The following is a 23,763-nucleotide window of genomic DNA, read 5'->3' as shown; positions in this document are numbered from 1 at the left end:
TTATAAATATTATAGAATTTTTAATATATTCTATATTTCAAAAAGATTATTCATGGAATTTTAATCAACAAATTTTATATTCACTAGAATTATTTTGTATTTATTATATAATTAGGTGTACACCCCAGTTAGAACATTAGAATATTGCACTTTTTCTAATTACACTATACAGATTCCTCTGATCATCTCCTTTATTGTGGTCTTAATTCTATACATAATTACATTAATTACCATGAGAGAAATGAAGCTAGATAAGGAAAAACCTTGTGAGAAAGTATACATAGTTTTAAAGCTAAGAGACTTATAAGGTATCTGATATCAGGTGCAGGGCCTTACTGCTTTCCAAATTAAAACATTCCAAATAGCATGTTGATTATCGAACTGCTTTCAGTACTCTAAGGACAGAATACAATCATAACAATGGTCAAGCAGAGAACGGGGCAGCCTTTTACTTTGACTACATCCATATTGGTAGGCTCAGACTGCTGTGAGGAAACAAATCAGTATTTCATCACCTCCTTGCTCTAAATCTGTGTGGATAGATCAGAGAAACCCAGGTTTCTTTTTCAGTGATTCCACTTCTTAGAGCCATATTTTCCTCCATTGAAGAGTCACATCTTTAGAAATTGACCCAAAATACATTTATGATATTTTATGAGACTTTCATTTATGTAAATCCAGAACACCTAAAAGACTTCATGAAGCCACATAAACATGTATTTTAGAGAAAAAATAGAATGAGCTTCATATGAGTTTATTTGAATTTGCCACTTGTCATTTATGAGACATTAAAAACAAACTCTATACGGTCATGACGAAGTGCAAAAATAAAATAAAAACTAACTCTATAACATGGTTCCTTTTTTTCTAATCTTGAGATTTCCATAGAGTGCTGTGGTATAATATCTTGATAAATACAGTCTATCTTAATGCCAAAACAATGGGAAGAGGTCAAATTTCCTCCATTGATGGTAGGTAGCCCACCTGAATCCCCAAGTTCTTTCACTGTCTTAAGATAGCCTCCAAGGATTTTTAAAACATGAGAGTTTTCTTCAGAGGTCTTCTTCCTTTATGTTCCCAAAAACGCAGTCATCTTTAGCTATCTTAATCTTGCTTTTTCTTGATAGAAAACTAGAATAGTCTTTCTGCTGTGAAGTAAACAGAGAGGTCAGAAATGTAAATGAAAGGAAATCATTTCCATAACAATAACAAAATCACAGACGTTAAAATAGTACTGAAAGGGCAACAGAAAGATTATATTTGTATAAGCAATGGTTATTTTAAACAGTTTTATTCTGTAGAAGCTTTATTTTGGGGTGACTGTAAAAACACTCGTTAGGGCTGAGAAGAGCGCCGCCTACTGGTTTGATGTGTCCTGAGCATCTTTTGGGGCCCTGTGATGTCACCCAGGTAACATTTAACTCTACCTGTCTTGCCTCTTTCCCCCTTAAAGCCATGCAACTTTCCATTTTTAACTTTGCCCAAAATCTTTAGTGCACATTCCACACAAACACAAACTTTAAAAAAGAGGCTGGGCGGCCGAGCACAGTGGTTCACGCCTGTAATCCCAGCACTTTGGGAGGCGAAGGCAGGCGGCAGGCGGATCACGAGGTCAGGAGATCAAGACCATCTTGGCCAACATGGTGAAACCCCGTCTCTACTAAAATACAAAAAAATTAGCTAGGCGTGGTGGCTGGCGCCTGTGGTCCCAGCTACTCAGAAGGCTGAGGCAGGGGAATTGCTTGAACCCTGGAGGCAGAGGTTTCAGTGAGCCGAGATTGTGCCACTGCACTCCAGCCTGGTGACAGAGTGACACTCCGTCTCAAGAAAAAAAAAAAAAAAAAAAAAAGAGTCCTGGCACAGTGGCTCACTCCTGTAATCCCAGCACTTTGGGAGGCTGAGGCGGTGGATCACTTGAGGCCAGGAGTTCAAGGCTAGCCTAGCCAACATGGTAAAACCCTGTCTCTACCAAAACTACAAAAACTAGCCGGACATGGTGGTGTGCGCCTCTAATCCCACCTACTCAAGAGGCTGAGCTTGAACCTGGGAGGCAGAGGTTGCAGTGAGCCGAGATCACACCACCACACTCCAGCCTGGGCGAGAGAGTGAGACTGTCTCACTTAAAAATATATATATATATATTACACTTAACACGTTTTAGAGGTTAGGGTTACCGCAAATCTTTAATGAGTAATTTGCCTTCGGTACTTAAGAAATCTCAAAGACAGGGTTATGGAAAGCGGAAAGTGAAAAAAAGCTGCAGAGCCCCTCAATGGGCAGGTGGGCTACAATATTTTTTTCTACGAGGGATTTGTTTTGATAGAGGGCCCTCACTCCCGAGTGGTTAAAGCAACAAACTAATTTTATTTGTTAAACAATGAATAAAGACTGCGTGGGTTCAAATACTGGCTCTGATGTTAACTGACTGTGTGACCTTGAGCAAGTGACTTAACCTTTCTGTGTTTCAGTTCTCTATGTGGATAACAACAGTGCTTTGGTTGTTTACTGGGATTAAAAGAGTTATACATAAAAAGTAATTATAGCAGTTCATGGCTCGGGATAAGGTCTATATAAGGGTTTGCAAAATAAATTAAAACTCAATATAGTTGGACATTAGGTCTCTTTCTGACCTGCTGGTCCTAGTCACAGCATGAGGTAGTTGGCCTGTATTAGAGTTACCACTCATCTGAGAGGACAGCTGAACTGATCACACTTGTGCTGAGTGTTATCTGTTGTTCTAGGACAGTGGCTCTCAAACTTGAACATGCATCAGGTTTGTCTGGTGGGCGTGTTAAAGAGATTGCTGCGGTCTTCCCCCAGAGCTGCCGATCCAGTAGGTTTGGGGCCTGAGAATTTGAATTTCTAATAAGATCCACGTGATACAGATGCTGTTGGTCCAGGGACCACACACTGAGAACTGGTGTTCTAGGATAATGGTTCCAAGTCTGGTTGTATAATAGGACCACTTGGGGAGCTTTTAAAAATTCCATTGCCCAGGCCCCTCAGACCAATTAATTCCCGATTTCTGAGGGTGGGACTCAAGTATTGGTTTTTAGAGGTCCCCAGGTGATTCCAATGTGCAGCCAAAGTTGAGAACCACAGCTCCATGCTGTCGGCATGCTGCTAAAATGGGTGCATTAAAATGATGAAGTGATTACCATCTGCATCTTACAGATAAAGAAATGGAAGTGCGGTGCAGTTAGGTTTTGGATCTGCCTAACGACACATAGCCAGTAAGCAGTAGAGTTCCTATCTCCTCTCTCTATCCAACCAGCCAGAAATGCTGTGATTATGAAGGAGAATGCTTTGCGTTTATGCTAGTTTATTTTTCCCTGACTGTATTCATTCAAGAAAGGACTTTATATACTTACATATTTATAAATACTGTACATATACACTAAGGATGCTTACATACACACCAGTCTCTGTGAAGGTGCTGGAGCAATAAGAAATCCCATTCAAATGCTACTTAGAAGTCACTTTTCTTTCATTCATCTACACTAGGATTTGGACTTAGAAAGGAAGAGTTAGTAAGAGCACAGTTAGTTAAGGGCACAGTTCCAGGGTCAGACTGCCTGCTTCCTTCCATCATTGATGGCTGTGCAACCTTGGCAAGTCACATAACCTCTCTGTGCCCTAATTTCCTCAACTTATTTACAGGGCTGTGAGGAATGTGTTAATTCACATAAAAGTGCTTAGAATACTGCCTGGCAATAATGAGTGCTCAAAAATGCCATTGATTGTGATTTTTTTCTTTTATTATCTGCACAGCAGACCTAAATGCTCAAAAAAGTATTTTATAAACTTAAAAGTTACTTTATACAGAGTATACTGCAGAAAACCTATGAGGCCAAAATATACTAGATATGTAACATATACAAACTAGAAAGAGAGTTGCCTCCAAAAAAATGCATGGGGTATACAAAAAAAATCACCAAGGAAATTCTGTGTTTCTCTTGGAAATTTTCTATGTAAAAATTCTTGGTAGTGCTATGGGGTGCTACAATAAAAATACTATATTTTTGTGATGGCCTTCCAATTGGCCCAATCTACATAGAGGAGCTTCTGAGAAACAGAATTCTGACTTATTATTGAAAGTGGGATGACTTTGGTTAAAGAGGAAGAAAGATCAGATTTATCAAAATTATAATATATCAATTACATAATTTTACTCACAGACCTGGCTTTGTTGAATGTGGTATTTTTCACTTTTGCTTTGTTCCGGAACTTCAATCTGCTAAATAGATTAGTGAAATGTCAGTCAGCTCCGCCCAGAGAAGCAAGCACACAAACAATCTATTTAACTAGCACACTTTCCCTTCCACGATAATCCTCTTAACATTCCCAAAGGCTGCCAGTCAACAGGTACACCTGCTTGTCATCTGTGCATTCCTCTTTCGTTTGTCAGGGTCTAAATGTTATAGAAATAAGAGTCCCAAAAAGTTAAGTAAAACTTAATGTTTCACATTAGTGGTTGCCTATGGATTTTGTGATTGAAGAAAGCTTTTAAAAGAACATCACACAAAATGAAACGTCCTTCTAAATCCTGAAATAATTCTTGGGGTTGCAATCCATATGCTGACTCAAAGCCCAGCAGGGCTTTGGTTAATCAAAAGGCACCATTAATCAAACGAAGAATCAAAGCGAAGTTCAAGACACTTGAATATACCTCATGTACATAAGGTAAACTCAATATACCAGCAGGAAACAGATGGTGCAATCTTGGGGTAATTGAGGAGTATGTTAGGAAGGAACCGTTTAACTATTTAATGGAGGTGTGGGCAGGATTACATTGAATCCATGAAGGGATATTGGGGCCCCCAGGGGCTAGCAATGAGGGGGATTTCCAGAAGATTCCCACCACCTCTAGGCCTGAAGGGGCGAGGGAGCACAGTGGCTGGAACCAGAGAGTAGCTGTAGCTATAAAGAGGAGAGATTGCCTGACGGGAGCTGTAGCCCTCAGTAGAGGGACATTCCAACCACAGAGACCCAGCAGGTTCCAACGTGGAGAAATAAACACCCACTGTCACTTTTCTCCCAGCCTCCAATCTCCTGCTGGGTTTCCCAATGAGTTATCCAGGAATGTCCAATCTTTTGGCTTTCCTGGACCACACTGGAAGAAGAGAATTGTCTTGGTCCCCACGTAACATAGCTAATGAGCTTTTTAAAAATCACAAAAAAACCTCAGTGTTTTAAGAAAGTTTATGAATTTGCATTAGGTCACATTCAGACCTGTCCTGGGCTGCATGCAGCCCACAGGCTGTGAGTTGGACAAGCTTGAGTTATCCCACTGAGGGTAAGGTTGCAGTACACAGTCTCTCAGGGCACAGAGCAGAGTGGGAGTGAATCTGGAAAGGCAGAGTGCCTGGCACACCTAGTAAACACCACCTAGCCAGGTTTTTTGGGGAAAGAGTACTTAGATTCTTCTTAATGGGAAAGAAAAGAACTGCTATTAAACAACTGTGCATTAGGTATGTAACTCAAACAGGGCACAGTATTTATTCACTCTACAATTGTCAACATCTCTGTACTAATTGCCATTCTCCTCCAACATAGTAGCTCTTTGACCCTGGATTCTCAGGTTTAGCCATCATATGGTACACACAGGCATTCATAAATGACAGAATGAAAGAGTGAATTAATTGTTTATTATTGCTTACTTCTCATGAGAATGTAGACTGAGACATTTCAAAATAAGTAGGCTAAATAACATGACACTGCAAAAAAGCATTCTTTTACCTATGGTTAACTTTGTTGTAAAATCAATTGCTTTAAGGAGGTATGCATAAGACTTCCTTTAGGTTAGTATTCTTAACGGAAATGTTCACATATTCAAGCCTATTTCAATTATTTTATTTTATTTTGAGACAGAGTCTTGCCGTGTTGCCCATGCTAGAATACAGTGGCACAATCTTGGCTCACTGCAACCTCCACCTCCTGGATTCAAACGATTCTCTTGCCTCAGCTTCCCAAGTAGCTGGGACTACAGGTACGCACCACCATGCCCATCTAATTTTTGTATTTTTGGTAGAGATGGGGTTTCACCATGTTGGCCAGGCTGGTCTCAAACTCCTGACCTCAAGTTATCCACCTGCCTCAGCCTCCCAAAGTGCTGGGATTACAGGTGCAAGTCACTGTGCCCAGCCTCAATATTTTTTTAAAAACTAGTTATTAAGTCTTGGTAAATGAGAAATTAACACTCTGATGTTTTATGTGTTTTGCTACTATTATTATTATTTTACAATGTTACCTTAGAGTTTGTAAAGAGTCTTGCAGCCATGAAATACAGAACTTGGAGGAAAATTCTCAGAATTTTCTCTCTCCTAGTTTCCTTCCCCTCCTGACCCCTATGTCAAAGTAAATAAAATAGAACCACTACAAATGTTAAGCAATTCCTGATATAATCAGCTTCCTTGACTTGTTGCAGTAAGACCTTCAATACTTTATATACTAGGGGGAACTAAAGCTGGGGAAACAAGCAAATCTTTTCTCATAATGCAGTATTCCCACACTTTCTTTTTAACCAATAGAATAGTTTCTGTTAATAACACAATCACTCATTTCTGCACAGTAATTTCCCCCTGATTCTCTAAAACTGTGTCCTCCTGCTATGCTCATACCATTATCCTGACTGCCATGCACAGTTTTTCCATTTTCTATATTGGACTAGCTCTTCAAAAGGCTAACATTCCTCAGATATCAGAGGCCACTGCCCTTGGTGTTTCCCCTCCTCACCATATAATAGAAACATTTTTTAAATTGCCAGTTGCCTTTTAAATAGTTTCACCTTGCCTAAAAGGAAAGAAGAATGGAGGGAAAAATACATCTGGTGATGGTAGTTGAGGATGGAGTGAGAGGTGAAAGGTAATCAGAAATCAGAAAGCCGTCTTGTTCTTTGCCATTTTTGAGGGAAACTAATTTTGAGATCAGATCTACTTTTAAGAAAATCAAAGGGAAAAATATACAAACTAGGTATATATTATTAGAAATATAAATTGTTTCTTGCCAGGCATGGTAGCTCATACCTGTAATCCCAGCACTTCAGGAGGCCAAGACAGGCTGAGCTCAAGCTCAGGAGTTTGACGCTAGCTTGGGCAACATAGTGAGACCCCTGTCTCTACCAAAAATACAAAATTAGCCAGGCATGGTGGTGTGTGACTATAGTACCAGCTACTTAGGAGACTGAGGTGGGGAGGATGGCTTTAACTTGGGAGGCGGAGGTTGCAGTGAGCTGAGATTGCACCCCTGCACTCGAGCCTGGAGACAGAGCCTGTCAGAAAAAAAAAAAAAAAAAGTCTTTTTAAGTCAGAAAATTATTCACCAGCATACTCCTGATGTGCATCTCATATATCCAGATTATGGTTCAATATGTAAAATAATAATAATGCACTTTCAGAAATTCCTTAGGAACACATCTATTGCATAAAATACATCAACTTTCATTTCTTGGTGTCTTTTGGAATTCTCTAAACGGCAGAGATTGTTGGTAGTTTACTCCATTATCCATTCTGCCCTTCTTCCTTAGTAATTACACCCAGTTTTATTTGAACAGACAACACACCCTGCTAAAAGACTACATTTACCAGACTCCCTTGCAGCTAGGCGTGGGCCTGTGATGTGACTATCTTCTGGCCAATGGTTGTAGGGGACATTCTGTGTGAGACTTCTGGAACTCCTCCTTGAAGAGAAGAAGTAAGCCCTGCTTCATATTTTCCTCATACTTGCTGCCTAGAATGTGGATGTAATGATGAGTGTTCTGGCAGCCATTTTGAGCATGAGGTGAAGGCCACACACAGAAGATGGCACAACAGAAAGGTTTGTGTTGATATTATGGAGCCACCATCCAGCCCTAGACTGCCTACCTCTGAACTTCTTTTAGATGAGAGAGAAACAAACTTTTATTGTGTCTAAGACACTTGTTTTGTCTTTTATTTTCTATTATATGCAGCAAAACCTAACTCTCACTAATATACTTTATTTTTAAATAAAGCACTCCTTTATAATTCTGCTCTAATTAAGAGCAGCAAATATTAAGGAAATTGATTCAAGCTTTTGTACAGGAGCATAGCTTTAAGAAGAATGTTACACTTTTTTTTTTCCTCTGGTTTATGGTTAATATTGCCTTTAAGGGCCAGGTACAGTGGCTCTTGTCTGTAATCTCAGCACTTTGGGAAGCCGAGGTGGGATGAGCTCAGGAGCTCAAGACCAGCCTGGGAAACATAGAGAGACCTTATCTCTACAAAAAAATAAATAAATAAAAATTAAAAATTAGCTGGGTGTGGTGGCATATGCCAGTGGTCCCAGCTACTTGGGAGGCCGAAGTAAGAGAATCACCTCAGTCTGGGAAGTTGAGGCTGCAGTGAGCCATGATTGCACCACTGCACTCCAGCCCAGGTGACAGAGCGAGGCCCTGTCTTTAAAAAAATTGTATATATATGTGTGTGTGTATATATATACACACACACATATATATACACACACACATATATAATTTAAGAACTTAATATATTTTTGTTGTGGCTGTATGTTTATATTATTCTTCAGTGCATTTGCTGGACCAAAATTTTAATGATGTCTTCATAAACAGAGCACAAGTTTTATCTTTGAAACATTACCTAAAGCTAACTAAGCTAAGTTAACAATACATTTCTTTTTTCCCTCATTTCTTCTTACTAGGATAAAACTAGCACTATTTAATCTGCTTCTGGGGACCATCTGCCTTATTTATGGGGCTCATTTGATTACAGTTCTCTTCCCTGCTTCAGATTCTTTAAGATGATCAAAATCTTGAACTCAGAACCTGCCCTGAAAAATACAGACTCTGTGTCCTAGTCCATACAAGCCTTCTACAAGTGCTATGTGTCAGTTTTGACTTGGTGTGTTTCCCTGGAAAACAAGGGAATGTCACCATGGTACATTTATATGGTTTCCTTGAGCCACAGAATGACTTCAATCGACTGTACTTGTGAGGGCGCCCAGAACTCAGGAAGAGTTCAAACACCGAACTGTCTGTTCTCTCTACCTTCCAGGTTCCATTCTACCCAGAGCTTCGTAAATAAAATTCAAGATTAAAATGCAAACTATCTTTACAAAATCCTCTTGGAAACCCAATTTTCAAAATGAAAGGTCTGAACTTTTCATTCCAAGAGCCAAAATAAGTAAAAAAATAAAGAGTTTCCAGAAATAAAACGTGTTAAATATTTAGATAAAGCAATACAAGGGTACTGACTAATGTGCTGATTTTGCTAACCTCAGAGATAAATTAGGGATTTCAACTCATGTGCAAACTTAAGGAACATAGTGTGGTTGTTTTTCTTGAAAACTTTAAATGGATTACTACTTTCTCCATTTTACTGAGTTAACTCTAGCTACTCATTGTACAAGTATTTCCTGAATCAAGTAGCTTACATTTTATTCATCCACATTTGAGAGCACTTCTCCCTTTTAATGAAGCTACTTCAGTTAATTACTTTTTTCTTTCTTCTTTTTTATACCTACAATAATCTCAGCCTAAGAGGGTCCATCCTGCCTGAGAGGTTGGATTTTATTATACTACTGTTTTAAAAAGAGTTTCCTTGATTCTTTTATTGCTTTCATTTACTACTCTCTAGTACATTTTGAATTGTTCGATCAACAAGAGGCAGTGAATTTATTTTCCTTGGAAAAGGTACGTTCAGTTCTAAAAGAAAGAGAAATAATTACAAAACACAACTATTTTCTTAGAAAAAAGCTGGAAAGTAAAGATCAATGTTAACTAAAGATGTTATCCACCCTCTTAGACTAAATTTAAATGAAAACATTAGAAAAGTTTCCCAGCCAGACGCGGTGACTCATGCCTGTAGTCCCAGCACTTTGGGAGGCTGAGATGGGTGAATCACGAGGTCAGGAGATCGAGACCATCCTGGCTAACAAGGTGAAGCCCCGTCTCTACTAAAAAAAAAAAATACAAAAAATTAGCCAGGAGTGGTGGAGGGCGCCTGTAGTCCCAGCTACTCAGGAGGCTGAGGCAGGAGAATGGCGTGACCCCTGGAGGCAGAGCTTGCAGTGACCAGAGATTGTGCCACTGCACTCACTCCAGCCTGGGCGACAGAGACTCTGTCTCAAAAAAAAAAAAGAAAGAAAAAGAAAAAAAGAAAAATTTCCCAATATTTTCTATTATATTTTAAAAAATTAATGTAATATTCTACAAAAGAATTAAGTTTATGAATGTCAACCAGGCATTGGTATTTCTTTCTTTCTTTCTTTTTTATTTTTTTAAGATGGAGTCTCACTCTGTCGCCCAGGCTGGAATGTAATGGTGTCACCTTGGCTCACTGCAACCCCTGCCTTCTGGGATCAAGCAATTCTCTTGCCTCAGCCTCCCCAGTAGCTGGGACTACAGGTGCACACCACCAAGCCCAACTAATTTTGTATATTTAGTGGAGACAGGGGTTCACCATGTTGGCCAGGCTGGTCTCGAACTCCTGACCTCAAGTGATCCCCCCCACTTCGGCCTCCTGAAGTGCTGGGATTACAGGCATGAGCCACCATGCCTGGCCCCAGGCATTGGTATTTCTAATCATTTAAAAAAAAAATTGTACTGTCTTGTTTGGGACATACTTGTATCATGATGATGACTAGGCAATTAAAACAGTTTAAAATCTAATATTTACACAGCCTTCTCACCAACCTTTTTGATGAGTTACTAAGCCTTTAATAAATAAATGTACACTAGAACAATAAAGTTTAATTTTATATTGAGAATAAAAAAGTAGCCTTGAGAGTTTATTTTACTCCTCCCAACTGTTAAAGGCATTTTCATTTGGCACAATGGAATTATCAAGAAGCTATGGATTCTTTCCAGAGACAAACTTATAATAAGATCATCCCCATTGTGTTAAGGACCCCCTCAAGACCCCGACTTGAAGATGTAGCTTCTATAATAAATCTGAAAGCCTCCATGTCAGAGAAGGCTGAAATAAAACAATACAAAGTCGAGGGTTAGAATTCTCAGTAACCCAAAGATGACTTCTCATTGGAAAAATGACTTTAATTCTAAAGACAGGCTTCCTTCTGCCCTGCCATTCTGAGCACTGAGCTACCAGTGGGAAGAGGAGCTCACTTCTGTGGTTTGGAGTCCTCCCTTTAGGACCAGACCTGCTGGCCCAGAGAGCTCATAAGTGTAGACTGGTCTGCAACTGTTGGCTGATGATGGGAACGTAAAGTGAAAAATATACACAGATGAGAGCACTCACCATTTCTGGATTCTTAGCAGCTAGCTTTACCATCTTTTCTGAGATCATCTTTTTCAAGCAGCTACTCAGCAAAAAAGCCTAAGAAATGCAGGAATAAAGAACTCTTGTAACTGAAGAAATCTTCACTCTCTTCCTTCCCTCCTCACACCACAAGGCAGATTTTGAGCTCTGCCCTCCAATAACACACATTCAAGAATTTAGATTTCTTCGTTAACTTCCAGAAGTTTTCTTAAGATCCAGTTAGGAAGTAACTATAAATTTTCTCAATTATGTGGATATATTTACAGCAAATATTTTAAAGAAATGAAAAATGTCCAGGATCTCACTATTAATATTTTTCCTCTTAAAACTCACCCCCTTGCATCCCATGTTTTCTATTATTTTGTAAGTAGATCATGTTTTTTGAGCAACAAACAATAAAAATGAATTATTATTGTTATAATGAGATGAACTGATGATGGTCAATCCTATATTTAATTCTAGACATTGTATACATAATTATTGAGAGACCTCTACTGAGCATAAATAGTAACTGGTTTGTTTGAAAGAACATATTAGCAACTTATTGCTTTTACTAAACTGAAAATAAAGGTTAGCTGTTTTTCAGCCGGGCGCGGTGGCTCAAGCCTGTAATCCCAGCACTTTGGGAGGCCGAGACGGGCGGATCACAAGGTCAGGAGATCGAGACCATCCTGGCTAACACAGTGAAACCCCGTCTCTACTAAAAAATACAAAAAAAACTAGCCGGGCGAGGTGGCGGGCGCCTGTAGTCCCAGCTACTCGGGAGGCTGAGGCAGGAGAATGGCGTAGACCCGGGAGGCGGAGCTTGCAGTGAGCTGAGATCCGGCCACTGCACTCAAGCCTGGGCGACAGAGCGAGACTCCGTCTCCAAAAAAAAAAAAAAAAAAAAAAAAAAAAAAAAAAAAAAGGTTAGCTGTTTTTCTTCACTTCACTTTCTTCTTTTTCTTTTTCTTTCTTTCTTTTTTTTTTTTTTTTTCTGAGACAGAGTCTTGCTCTGTCACCCAGGCTGGAGTGCTGTGGCTGCGATCTCGGCTCACTGCAGCCCCCGACTCCTGGGTTCAAGCGATTCTCCCACCTCAGCCTGCCACCATGCCCAGCTAATTTTTTTGTATTTTTAGTAGAGACAGGGTTTCACCATGTTGGCCAGGCTGGTCTCGAATTCCTGACCTCAAGTGATCCACCCGCCTCGGCCTCCCAAAGTGCTGGGATTACAGGGGTGAGCCACTGCGTCCGGCCTACTTTCTTATTTTTCTAGTATCTTTAATCACTCATGTTCTAGACTGATGGTCACCTCCACTATCCTTCATGGCTTAATCATCATTGGTGCCAAGACACTCACAGTTGTACATCTTGCTACACAAAAGCTGGGCTTCCTTATTCCAGGCTTTGCACTACTATGAGAAAAATTGAAGGTTCCCTATGATTTTCCCATTTGCTCCTTTCCCACTAATCCTTTTTCTCTCTTGTCCTGCTCTTGATTCTTGGCTTGCTGTTTTCTCCGTTGGCCCTACTAAGGTTTGGGAAAACTGTCAATGAATGTTGAGGCTATAAGACCTTAGCACAGTGTTGTGTTCAGGGATGGTCACTGTGTTGGAGGGGAGGATGGAAAGGAGAAGGGAGGAGACAGTGAGAGAAAGCACAGTCTGGGGTGGTAGCCAAGTAGAAAGTTCTTAGAGGGGACAACACGGAAAGCAGAATTAGAGGGAAAATGGGCTACATACAGCTCTCAGTGTCTTGCAAGGGTGTAGAGCATGATAGGAATTAATTTTATTTAAAAGGGGAAAAGAGGGAAGAAGAAGAAAGGACTGACATCAATTTTTAAAAGAATTAACAGATGTGGCATTTGTGCAAACATTTTGACTTCCTAGTTTTGCTAATAACTAGCCCTGTTTATATGTTCATATATGTAACCTATGCAAAACCAGATAATAAAATAAACAACAAAACCCTGAGCAAATGCACCTAGGTAGGATGTTTAATAGTGTCAGACCAATTCCATATTCCTATACAATGTACACAAGTACGTAGGCCAGGACTCTGCTATAAACCGTCAGGTTTGTTAAATATGAAAAGATTGAAAATGAATAAAAAATTTTAAAAAGACAAAGTAATAGGATTGAGTTGTTGTGGTTTTTGGTTTTTGTTTTTGTTTTTTTTTTTTTTTTTTGAGACTCAGTCTTGCTCTGTCACCCAGGCTGGACAGGCTGGTGCACAGTGGTGTAATCTTGGCTCACTGCAACCTTCGCCTCCCAGGTTCATGGGATTCTCCTGCCTTAACCTCCCGAGTAGCTGGGATTACAGGTGCCTGCCACCATGCCCGGATAATTTTTGTTCTTTTAGTAGAGATGGTGTTTCACCATATTGACCAGGCTGGTCTCGAGCTCCTGACCTCAAGCAATCTGCCCGCCTTGGCCTCCCAAAGTGCTGGGATTACAGGATGAACCACCGCTTCTGGCCAAGGATTCAGATTTCATTTAAAAGGTCTCAAAAAGATTTGGGCCCAAGCCCTCATTTGTATTTGCAAAGCACACAAGTCACATTTCCAATTTTGCAAAACTAGCCCTTGAGTAAGTACAACTATTATATATCCATAAAAATTATAACTTCTTAAAAAGTAGCCCTTGGGTGTACATCAATAAAACTCACACTCCAGGGGAAATAAGACCTTACTAGGAATCCTTTGAAAGAATGTTTATTGCACCTCTTTATGGTGGTTTAAACTCATTTGCTACTGACTAGATTTAAAAATCATAGTAAAATTTAACCACACTTAGCATTCTGAGGTTGGGAGGTAGTTTTACTACCCAAATCTCTCTGTGTCTCTCCAAGTGACTGACAATCTTGCCTCAGCAAACCAGTCTACCATTTCCCCAAAGATGTTTCATATTTAAGGTGAACCTAAGGACCCACTGCTTTAACCTAGAATTTCGGTTTAGTACTTCATGTTTTCAGAGGACTTTGATATAATGACTCAACTATACTAGAAGTAAAGAGTCGAAAGGGTTTCTGAACCAGAATGTTCCATGGAACTTAGCCTGATCACCAGAGACTCAGGTTGAATATGACATTGATGCAAAGAGTACTTTACTATTTTGATTCCATTTCAGAACATCTACAATTTTGGTTCCGATTTGAAATGACTTAATTTAGTAAAAAGGACTTTTCAATTGGATTTGGTGTTTAGATGTTCTCTTTTTTAGCATTTCTACTCCAATTTTAGTTAAAAACCTATGGTAGACGTGGATAGTTGGCTACCCAACAGCCATTGCCCCTTCTTTCCTAAGAGATCCTGATTTTGTTTGGGACAATAACATGCTCAGCCCCTGGCAATGGTTCATGCTTACTCTAAGCCAATCATAAAGCCTGTTTCTCTTTGCTAGATGTTTGGTTCCCAGACTCCCTTGCAGCTAGGAGTGGTCATAGGATCCAGTTCTGGCCATTGAAACACAACAGGAAGTCTACTGGAGGTTTCTGGGGTAAAACTTTTGCTTTCCAGATAAGAGAGATATGGGTTGAGCATCCCTAATCCAAAAGTCCAAAATGTGAAACTTTTTATGCCACTTACATGATGCCACAAGTGGGAAATTCCATACCTGACCTCCTGTGACTAGTAACAGTCAAAATCCAGGTGTACAGCACAGATTCTGTTACTGTTGTTTCACAGGTTTCACAGCTGATACAGGTATTCTGGTGGTGCTATTGTGCTGATTAGCTACCCTGAACACATAATTCTTCACTGTATTAATGTATGTCATATTTTCTACTGTCGATTATTCACATGGGAATAAGTATAAGAAATGGATTGCTTATCAGTAGCATATAAATTCAGAGTCGGGAATGATGGTGATGCCCAACAACCACAGATGGTCCACATGGGTGGCTGAGGTAGTGACGCCTTTGCTTTCTGATGGTTCAATGTCCACAAACTTTGTTCCATGCACAAATTTATTTAAAATATCATATAAAATTACCTTCAGGCTGTGTGTTTAAGGTGTATATGAAATATAATTGAATCATGTTTAAACTTGGGTCCCATCCTCAAGATATCTCATTCTATACAGTTATACATCACTTAATGATGATGGGGGTAAGTTCTGAGAAATGCATCATTAGGCAAGTTTGTCATTGTGCAAACAACATAGAGTGTAGTTACATAAACCTAGATCGTAGAGCCTGCTATTATATACCTAAGCTAGATGATAGAGCCTCCCTAGGCTATAAACCTGTGCAGCGTGCTACTGTACTGAATAAATACTGAGGCAATTGTAACACAGTGATAAGTATGTGTATCACTTAAACATTGAAAAGGTACTGCAGGAAAAAGGTGAAACATTAAAAAAAAACATAAAAAAGGTACAGTAAAAATACTATATTATAATCTATGGGACCACTGCCATATATACACACTGTCATTGACCAAAATGTTATGTACTACATGAATGTATATGCAAATATTTCAAGATAAAAAAAAAAATCTGCAGTTGGAAACAATTCTGGTCCTAAGCATTTGGGATAAGGGCTACTCAACCGGTGGCTTTTTATCTGCTTGGAAAAGCTCAAAAGAATAATATCATCTACCTTCAGTATTCTTATTAACTGAGATCATAAAAATCTATATTGCCTAAGTCAGGAGTTGGCAAACAAGGCCAGATCACTATCTGTTTCTATAAATAAAGTTTTATTGGAACATAACCAGACCCACTTGTTTATCTACTGTCTATGGCTGCTTTTAACAGAGTTGAGCAGTTGCAACAGAGACTGTATGGATCTCAAATCCTAAAATATTTACTATCTGGTCCTTTAAGAAAAAGTCTATGGACTCCTGCTCTAAGCCACTGTTGGTTGAATCTTCTATTACTTGGTAACTAAATTCATTTCTAACTGACACAAAGGCCATGGTGACTAGTAAAATAAAACAAAACCTAAAACAAAATAAAAGGTATTACAGTCCAAACGAGAGTACATAGAATACTCTAGTGTCCTGCTCTAGTTGGGTTAGGGTCATGTGCTTCGTCCACCCCAGCAAGCAAGACAGCATTTCAGCACAGAGGGTGTTCAAGGTCTGCCCTGAGAACTCACCTGTTTGGTGTAAATAACAAACCACTGCCAGCAACTATCCTCACTGTATTGAAATCTGAGCTCTAAGTTCTGGTTGAAAGTTCTCTGGGGCCCATCCATATCCAGCAGAGTTCCCTACAAAGGAAAATATTTTATATTCAATGTAAATTTAAATACCCATTAATTGGTCAGATGTAGTGGCTAACACCTGTAATCCCAGCTGAGGCAGGCAGATTGCCTGAGGTCAGGAGTTCGAGACCAGCCTGGCCAACATGGTGAAACCCCATCTCTACTAAAAATACAAAAATTGGCCAGGCATGGTGGCAGGTGCCTGTAATCCCAGCTACTCGGGAGGCTGAGGCAGGAGAATCACTTGAACTAGGGAGGCGGAGTTTGCAGTGAGCCAAGATCACGCCATTGCATTCCAGCCTGGGTGAAAAAAAAAAAAAAGAAAAGCTCATTAATGTGTTGGGCAAAATATCAAAATGAGGGAGACTGTCCCTATTTCCAAGAAGGTATCAGTCTATGGAGGAGCCATGAAAGTAAATCACCACAGTTTGATATGTTAATAGTTAAGTGTTAGGAAGGAAACACAGGTCTATGGAAGTAAATAGGAGGGGCACCTAACCCAGGCTAGGAGGGCAAAGGAAGGCTCCCTGGAAGGGCCATCTGAGCAGAGGTAGAAACTACCCAAGTTTGTTGTGGTGGTTTTATTTTGGTGGTGTGTAGGGGAGGTGAGAAGTGATTTTTGAAAGAGGAAATACTATAGTGAGTGCAAATGTCCTGAGGCATATTGGAGACACTGAAAGGGACCATGCGTGTCGCTGCAGCACAGGCTCCAAGGCATGGAGGGTGATATGAGAAGAGGCTTAGGACTAGATCCTGAAAGCCTGGTAGGCAACATCTGTGATTTTTGCTTTGCTACATCCATCATTCTTTTTCCTAGTAATGGAGTCTCAAATACCCTTGGGAAAACCATCCCTCTTCCACTGTTGGCTATCTATGTAGGACTGTCAGGGAATGAAAAGTCAGAGGGCGGCATATGACCCAATTTCAGGCCAACTGGACAAGTAATTCTCTCTGCTTCTCATGTTATTTCAGTCAGAGAGACCCAAATCGTAGGTGCTGATAGAGTTCCTATTTCTTAGAAAGCTTGAGCTCCTTTGGTTCTTAACTTTCTAAAACCTCTGCATCAGTTTTTCCTTTGAATCTGTAGGTTACTCCATATCCTTCCAACACATCCCGTTTTCCACTAGAGTCCAATGTGTTGGTTTCTATTGCTTGCCACCAAAGAGCCTTAACTCTTACAGGTTTTATAAGCTAAGAATCCCTTCCTGCAGATCATATGCAGTACAGAAAAAAGAAATAGGGAAAGAAAAAAGATATTTTTCCCCCAGGGGGCAACAGACATTATCCCAAGGGCGACAGCTTTTCCTTAAGAGGTTTTAGCCAGGTATGGTAGCTCATGCCTGTAATCCCAGCACTTTGGGAGGCTGAGGCAAGAGAATCTCTTGAGCCAGGAGTTCAAAACCAGCCTGGGCACCATAGCAAGACCTTGTCTCCAAAAACAGGAATTATATTTATATTTTAGAAATATTGGTCTGGCAGCATCAGTTAAAACATGAATTGGAGGCTGGGTGCAGCGGTTCATGCCTGTAATTCCAACAATTTGGGAGGCTGAGGCAGGCAGATCACTTGAGGTCAGGAGTTTGAGACCAGCCTGGCCAACATGGTGACACCCCATCTCTACTAAAAACACACCAAAAATTAGCTGGGTGTGGTGGCTGGTGCCTGTAATCCCAGCTACTCAGGAGGCTGAGGCAGGATAATCGCTTGATCCTGGGAGGTGAAGGTTGCAGTGAGCTGAGATTGTACCACTGCACTCCAGCCTGGGCAACAGAGTAAGACTCCATCTCCAAAACAACAACAACAACAACAACAACAACAACAAAAACATGAATTGGAAAACAGCTGTTTTCAGACACTGAACAACAGATAATGCAGCACCGTTAACCCAGAGAGAAGGAAATCCAAATGAAGTGAGCCCATAAGTATCCCAGCTTACTACCTGAAGGGGTTTCCAGGATATAACACAAAGACAGGGAACCCAAACAGAGCCCAGGGGTCTCAGTGGGTGGAGGAGAAAGGGTAAAAGTTTCAAGAAGTTGAGATTGGAATTTGTGGTGCAGAATACCAAAGACTAGGGCTTTAAACACAGCGAGAGCTCTAGAGAGGTTTTGACAGATCTTTGGCTGAATAATGATCTGTGTGTGTATAGAGTAAACCTACACGAGGCTGGGGAAAGAACATCTGGAAAGCAGTAGGTTGGAAATTGCAGGAGCTCACAAACAAGGATGGAAAGAGTTCATGTTCCCATCAGCCAGAGCAGAGAGACAATAGACAAGATGTCAGGTAGAGTCTTAAGAATGGTAGCTAAGGCATAAAGGGCTAAATTAGCCCTAAAGACTGCTCTGCAACTTCATTAAGGCAGGTGGGCATCTGTAGTCCCAGCTACTCTGGAGGCTGAGGCAGGACAATGGCCTGAATCCGGGAGGCAGAGCTTGCAGTGAGCAGAGATCGCACCACTGCACTCCAGCCTGAGCGACAAGAGCGAGACTCCATCTCAAAAAATAAATAAATAAAAAATAAAAAAAGAAAACAAAGTTTAAAAGCAAGCATCAAAAAAGTAAAACTGGCCAGGCATGGGGGCTCATGCCTGTAATCCCAGCACTTTGGGAAGGTGAAGTAGATGACTGCTTGAGGCCAGGAGTTCAAGATCAGCGTGGGAAACATAGCAAGACCCTGTTTCTGCAAAAAATGAAAATTAGCGGGGCATAGGCACATGCTTGTAGTCCCAGCTACTTGGGAGGCTGAGGCAGGAGGATCTCTTGAGCCCACGGGGTTAAGGCTGCAGTAAGCCATAATTGTGCCACTGCACTCCAGCCTGGGTAAGAGAGTGAGACCCTATCTCTTTAAAAAAAAAAAAAAAAAAAAGTAAAACCAATCCTAAGTAATTTAACTGCACGCCAGAATAACATCTAATATTCTTTAAAGGAATTCAGTAAAATGCGACATTCAACAATGTAAAATTCACAATGTTTAGCATACCACAAAAAATTACCTGGCATGCATAGGAGGAGGAAGATATGATCTGCAAACAGTAGAAAAATCAATCAATGGTGCATACTCAGTGTCAGGTGATAAAAACAAACAAAAAGAAAAAAGAAAAAAGTATCGATCAGTAGAAGTAGATCCGGAAATGACAGAGATGATGGAAATAGTAGCAAAAATATTGAAACTGCTATTTAAAGTATGTTCCATACACTCAGGAATTTGGAGAAAAATAGAAGTATGATAAGGAGAGAAATGAAAGATGTAAAAAAGACCTAAACAGAACTTCTAGAGATGAAAAATACAACACTAGAAGTATAAATGCACTGGATGGGATAAATAGCAATGTTAGACATTACAGCAGAAAATAGCAATAATCTTAAAGCTATAGCAATAGAAACAACCCCAAATAAAGCAGAGAGAGAAAAAATACTAAGATAAATAAAATCACAATGGGATACCATGTCACATCTATCTACTAGGTTGGCTATAATAAAAAATTGATAACAAGTACTGGCAAGGATGGGGAGAAATCAAAACCCTCTACTGCTAGTGGGGATATAAAATGGTGCAGCCACTTTGGAAAGTAGGCTGGCAGTTCCTCAAAAAGTTAAACACAGAATATCATTTGACCCAATGATAATTCTACTCCTAGGTATATACCCAAGAGACATAAAAACATACGTCTACACAAAAGCTTGTGCACAAATGTTCATAGCAGCATAAACCATAACAGCCAAAATATAGAAGCAACCCAAAAGTCTATCAATGGACGAATGGGTAGAATATGCTATAACCATAAAGTGGACTATTATTTGGCCATAAAAAATAATAAAGTACTGATGATACATGCTACAAGAATGAACCGGGAAACATGCTAAGTAAAAAGCTAGTCACAAGCATCACATGTCATATGATTCCATTAATATAAAATATCCAGAATAGGCAAATCTGTTCTATAGAGACAGAAAGTAGATTAGTGGTTTTTTAGGGCTGGGGGGACAGGAAGGTGACAACTAAAGGGTATGGGGCTTCTTTTTCAGGTGATAAAGTGTTCTAAAATTGATTGTGGTGATGGCTGCACAACTCTGTGAATATACTAAATACCATACCATTGAATCGTATACTTTATATGGGTGAATTGTATGGTATGTGAATTATATCTCAATAAAGCTGTTACAAAGAAAGACATGTGTGATATTGGTGGGGGAATACACACATAGATCAGCCAAACAGAACAGAGAACCTAGAAACAGACCCATACAAACATGCCCGACTGATTTTTGACAAAGGTGTGAAAATAACTCAATTGAGGACAGACAGTCATTTCAACAAATGGTACTGGAGCAACTGGATCTCCAGAAGCAAGCAAACAAACAAACAAAAGGTTGGGGATGGGGGAATAACCATCTTATTTTTATTTTATTTTATTTTACTTTGAGACAGGGTCTTGCTCTGTCTCCCAGATTGGAGGGCAGTGGCGTAATCTCAGCTCACTGCAACCTCCCCCTCCCGGACTCAAGGGATTCTCCTACCTCAGCCTCCCAAGTAGCTGGGATTACAGGTGTACACCACCACAGCCCACTCATTTTTGTAGTTTTAGTAGAGACAGGGTTTCTCCATATTGGCCAGGCTGCTCTCAGACTCCTGACCTCAAGCAATCTGCCCGCCTTGGCCCTCCAAAGCACTGGAATTATAGGCATGAGCCACTGCGCCTGGTCTGATAACCTTATCCTAAGTCTCATCCTCCATACAAAAATTAACTAAAAATAGATTATGAACTTACATGTAAAACCCCTAACTGTAAAACTTTAAGGAAAAAAAATAGAAAAACTTCAGCATCTATAACAGGATTTATCAAAGAGTTCTTGGACTTGACAGTAAAAGCACAATCCAAAGAAGGAAAACTCATGAATCAGATTTAATCAAAATTAAAAATTTTTGCTCTGCAAAAGACCTTGTTTAAGAGGATGAAAAACTATAGAGTGGGCCAGGTGTGGTGGCTCACACCTGTAATCCCAGAACTTTGGGAGGCCGAGATGAGCAGATTGTTTGAGGTCAGGAGTTTGAGACCAGCCAAGACAACATGGTGAAACCCCAGCTCTACTAAAAATACAAAATATTAGCCGGGCCTGGTGGCGCATGCCTGTATTCCCAGCTACTCGGGAGGCTGAGGCAGGAGAATCCCTTGAACCTGGGAGGCAGAGGCTGCAGTGAGCTGAGATTGCACCACTGCACTCCAGCCTGGGTGACAGAGTGAGACTCTGTCTCAAAACAAAAACAAACAAACAAACAAACAAACAAAAAACCCCGAAACTATAGAGTAAGAGAAAATATTTGGAAACCAGATGGCCAACAAAGAACACATATCTAGAATCCATAAATAACTCTCAAAACTCAACAGAAAAAGCCAAACAATCCAATTCAAAAATGGGTAAAATATATGAGAAGACATTTTACCAAAGAAGATATACAGATGGCAGATAAACACATGAAGATATTCAGCATCGTAACCCATTGGGAAATGCAAACTTAAGTCACAATGAAATACCTTTACACATATATTAGAATGACTACAATAAAAAAAAATAGTGACAACACCAAATGCTGGTGAGAATGCAGAAAACTGGCTCACTTGCACATTCCTGGTGGGAATGTAAAATGATATAGCCACTCTCAAAAACAGTTTGGCAGTTTCTTTAAAAAGTAAACATGCAATTACTATATGACCCAGCAATTGTACTCCTGGGCATTTATTCCAGGAAAATGAAGACTCATGGTCAAACACACACCTGTATGTGAAGGTTTATAGCAGCTCTATTCATAATAGCTAAAAACTAGAAACAACCAGAGGTTCTTCAATGAGTAAATGGTGAAGCAAACTTTGGAACAACCAGACCATGGACTGCTGCTCAACAAGAAAAAGAGACAAACTACTGATACAGTCAGCAACTGGATGGACTTCCAACAAGTTATGCAGAGCAAAAACGAGCCAATCTCTAAGGCAATTGATATTTATAGAATGTTCTACCCAAAATGGAAGGCACATTCTTTTAAGATACATGTGAAACATTTACCAAGATAGATCAGAGCTGGGGCCACAACACATGTTTCTATATGTTTCAAAGGGCTAAGATCATACAAAATATTTTCTCTGACCTCCAGGAGGAAAGAGTGGTATAGGGAGAAGGGTTAGGAAACTGTTCAATCCATCCACACAGGGCATGTTGAGACCAAGCTGTGAGTGCGGAGATAGAGGGAAATTTTTTTTTGTCTTTTTATTTTTTTATTTTTATTTTTTTGAGACAGGGTTTTACTGTTGCCCAGGTTGGAGTGCAGTGGCATAATCTCAGCTCACTGCAGCCTCTACCTCCCGTGCTCAATGGATTCTCCCACCTCAGCCTCCCCAGTAGCTGGGACCACAGGTGCACACCACCATGCCTGGCTTATTTTTGTATTAGTTTGTAGAGATGGGATTTTGCCATGTTGCCCAGGCTGGTAAGGGAGACTTTTGAGGGACAGCAAAGTATAGAATGGATAGGCCTCCATTAGCACTTAAATGTGTAGGGTCAGAGAGAGAGAAAAGTCAGAGATAATTTCAAGATTTCTGGTTTGGCAGTTAGGGTGTGGTAGTGGAAATTCCCTTGACCAAGATAGGGAACACAGGCAGAAGAACCCCATGAAAGGCATAAGGAGGAAAGGACACGTCTGCTTTGGGTAAAGGCTGAGTTTGAGATGTCTGTGAGACACCTGGTTGAAGGCATCCGGAGGTAGGAAAAACTGGGCCTTTGAGAAGGATCTGGGCGATTGGTTTCATAGAATATGTAGAGGAATTATGCTAGAATGCAATGCCAGAAACACCAGCATTTCAGGAATGCTCAGAGGGAGAAGTGGCCCACAAAAGTAGTGGAGAAAGGAGATTTTTGAGAAGGAAGAAATGGTTGACAGTATCGAATGCCACAGAGAGGTCAAGTATGAGCCCAGCTGAAAAATTCCCAGGGATTCCATGGATTTAACAAGTGGGTGTCATGCTCTGATAACTTTTGTCCTCTATTAGTTAACCTCAGCTTCCTGTGTAAAGAGGATAACACCACTTAGCTCACTGGGGTCTTACGGGCTGAATTACATAATAGATGAGACAGTGCAGCACAGTCCCTGGTAAAAAGTGGGCACTCAATAAATCTGATAAGGGTTTCTCTTGCAAGGAGCTGGCAATGCAAGCATGATGCCAAGGTGTTGTAAGAAAAACTCTGCCAGTCGGTGCCAGTCTTGAAGGGTAGAGACCTTGTCAGCACCGAGCCCGTAGTAAGTGCTCAATAAATGATAGCTGTTATTGCCA

At 40.3% G+C, this 23,763-nt stretch overlaps 1 protein-coding gene across 1 annotated transcript in view; it reads right to left on the bottom strand.

The window, feature by feature from the left end:
- Positions 1-432: 432 nt before the first annotated feature.
- SNX31 (sorting nexin 31) overlaps positions 433-23,763 on the bottom strand; it is a 70,794-nt gene continuing 47,463 nt past the window's right edge. The window contains exons 11-14 of the mRNA XM_050800781.1: positions 16,335-16,448; positions 11,235-11,312; positions 4,181-4,237; positions 433-1,148 (exon numbers count right to left, since the gene is read on the bottom strand). Of these exons, the coding sequence (XP_050656738.1) occupies positions 1,053-1,148; positions 4,181-4,237; positions 11,235-11,312; positions 16,335-16,448 (345 nt within the window). The 3' untranslated portion in view covers positions 433-1,052. The remainder of the gene's footprint in view (positions 1,149-4,180; positions 4,238-11,234; positions 11,313-16,334; positions 16,449-23,763) is intronic.

The sequence above is a fragment of the Macaca thibetana genome, chromosome 8, assembly GCF_024542745.1.
Source record: "Macaca thibetana thibetana isolate TM-01 chromosome 8, ASM2454274v1, whole genome shotgun sequence".
Taxonomy (NCBI): domain Eukaryota; kingdom Metazoa; phylum Chordata; class Mammalia; order Primates; family Cercopithecidae; genus Macaca; species Macaca thibetana.
The sequence above is the reverse complement of the archived record's forward strand: the minus strand, read 5'-3'. Positions and strand labels throughout refer to the sequence as shown.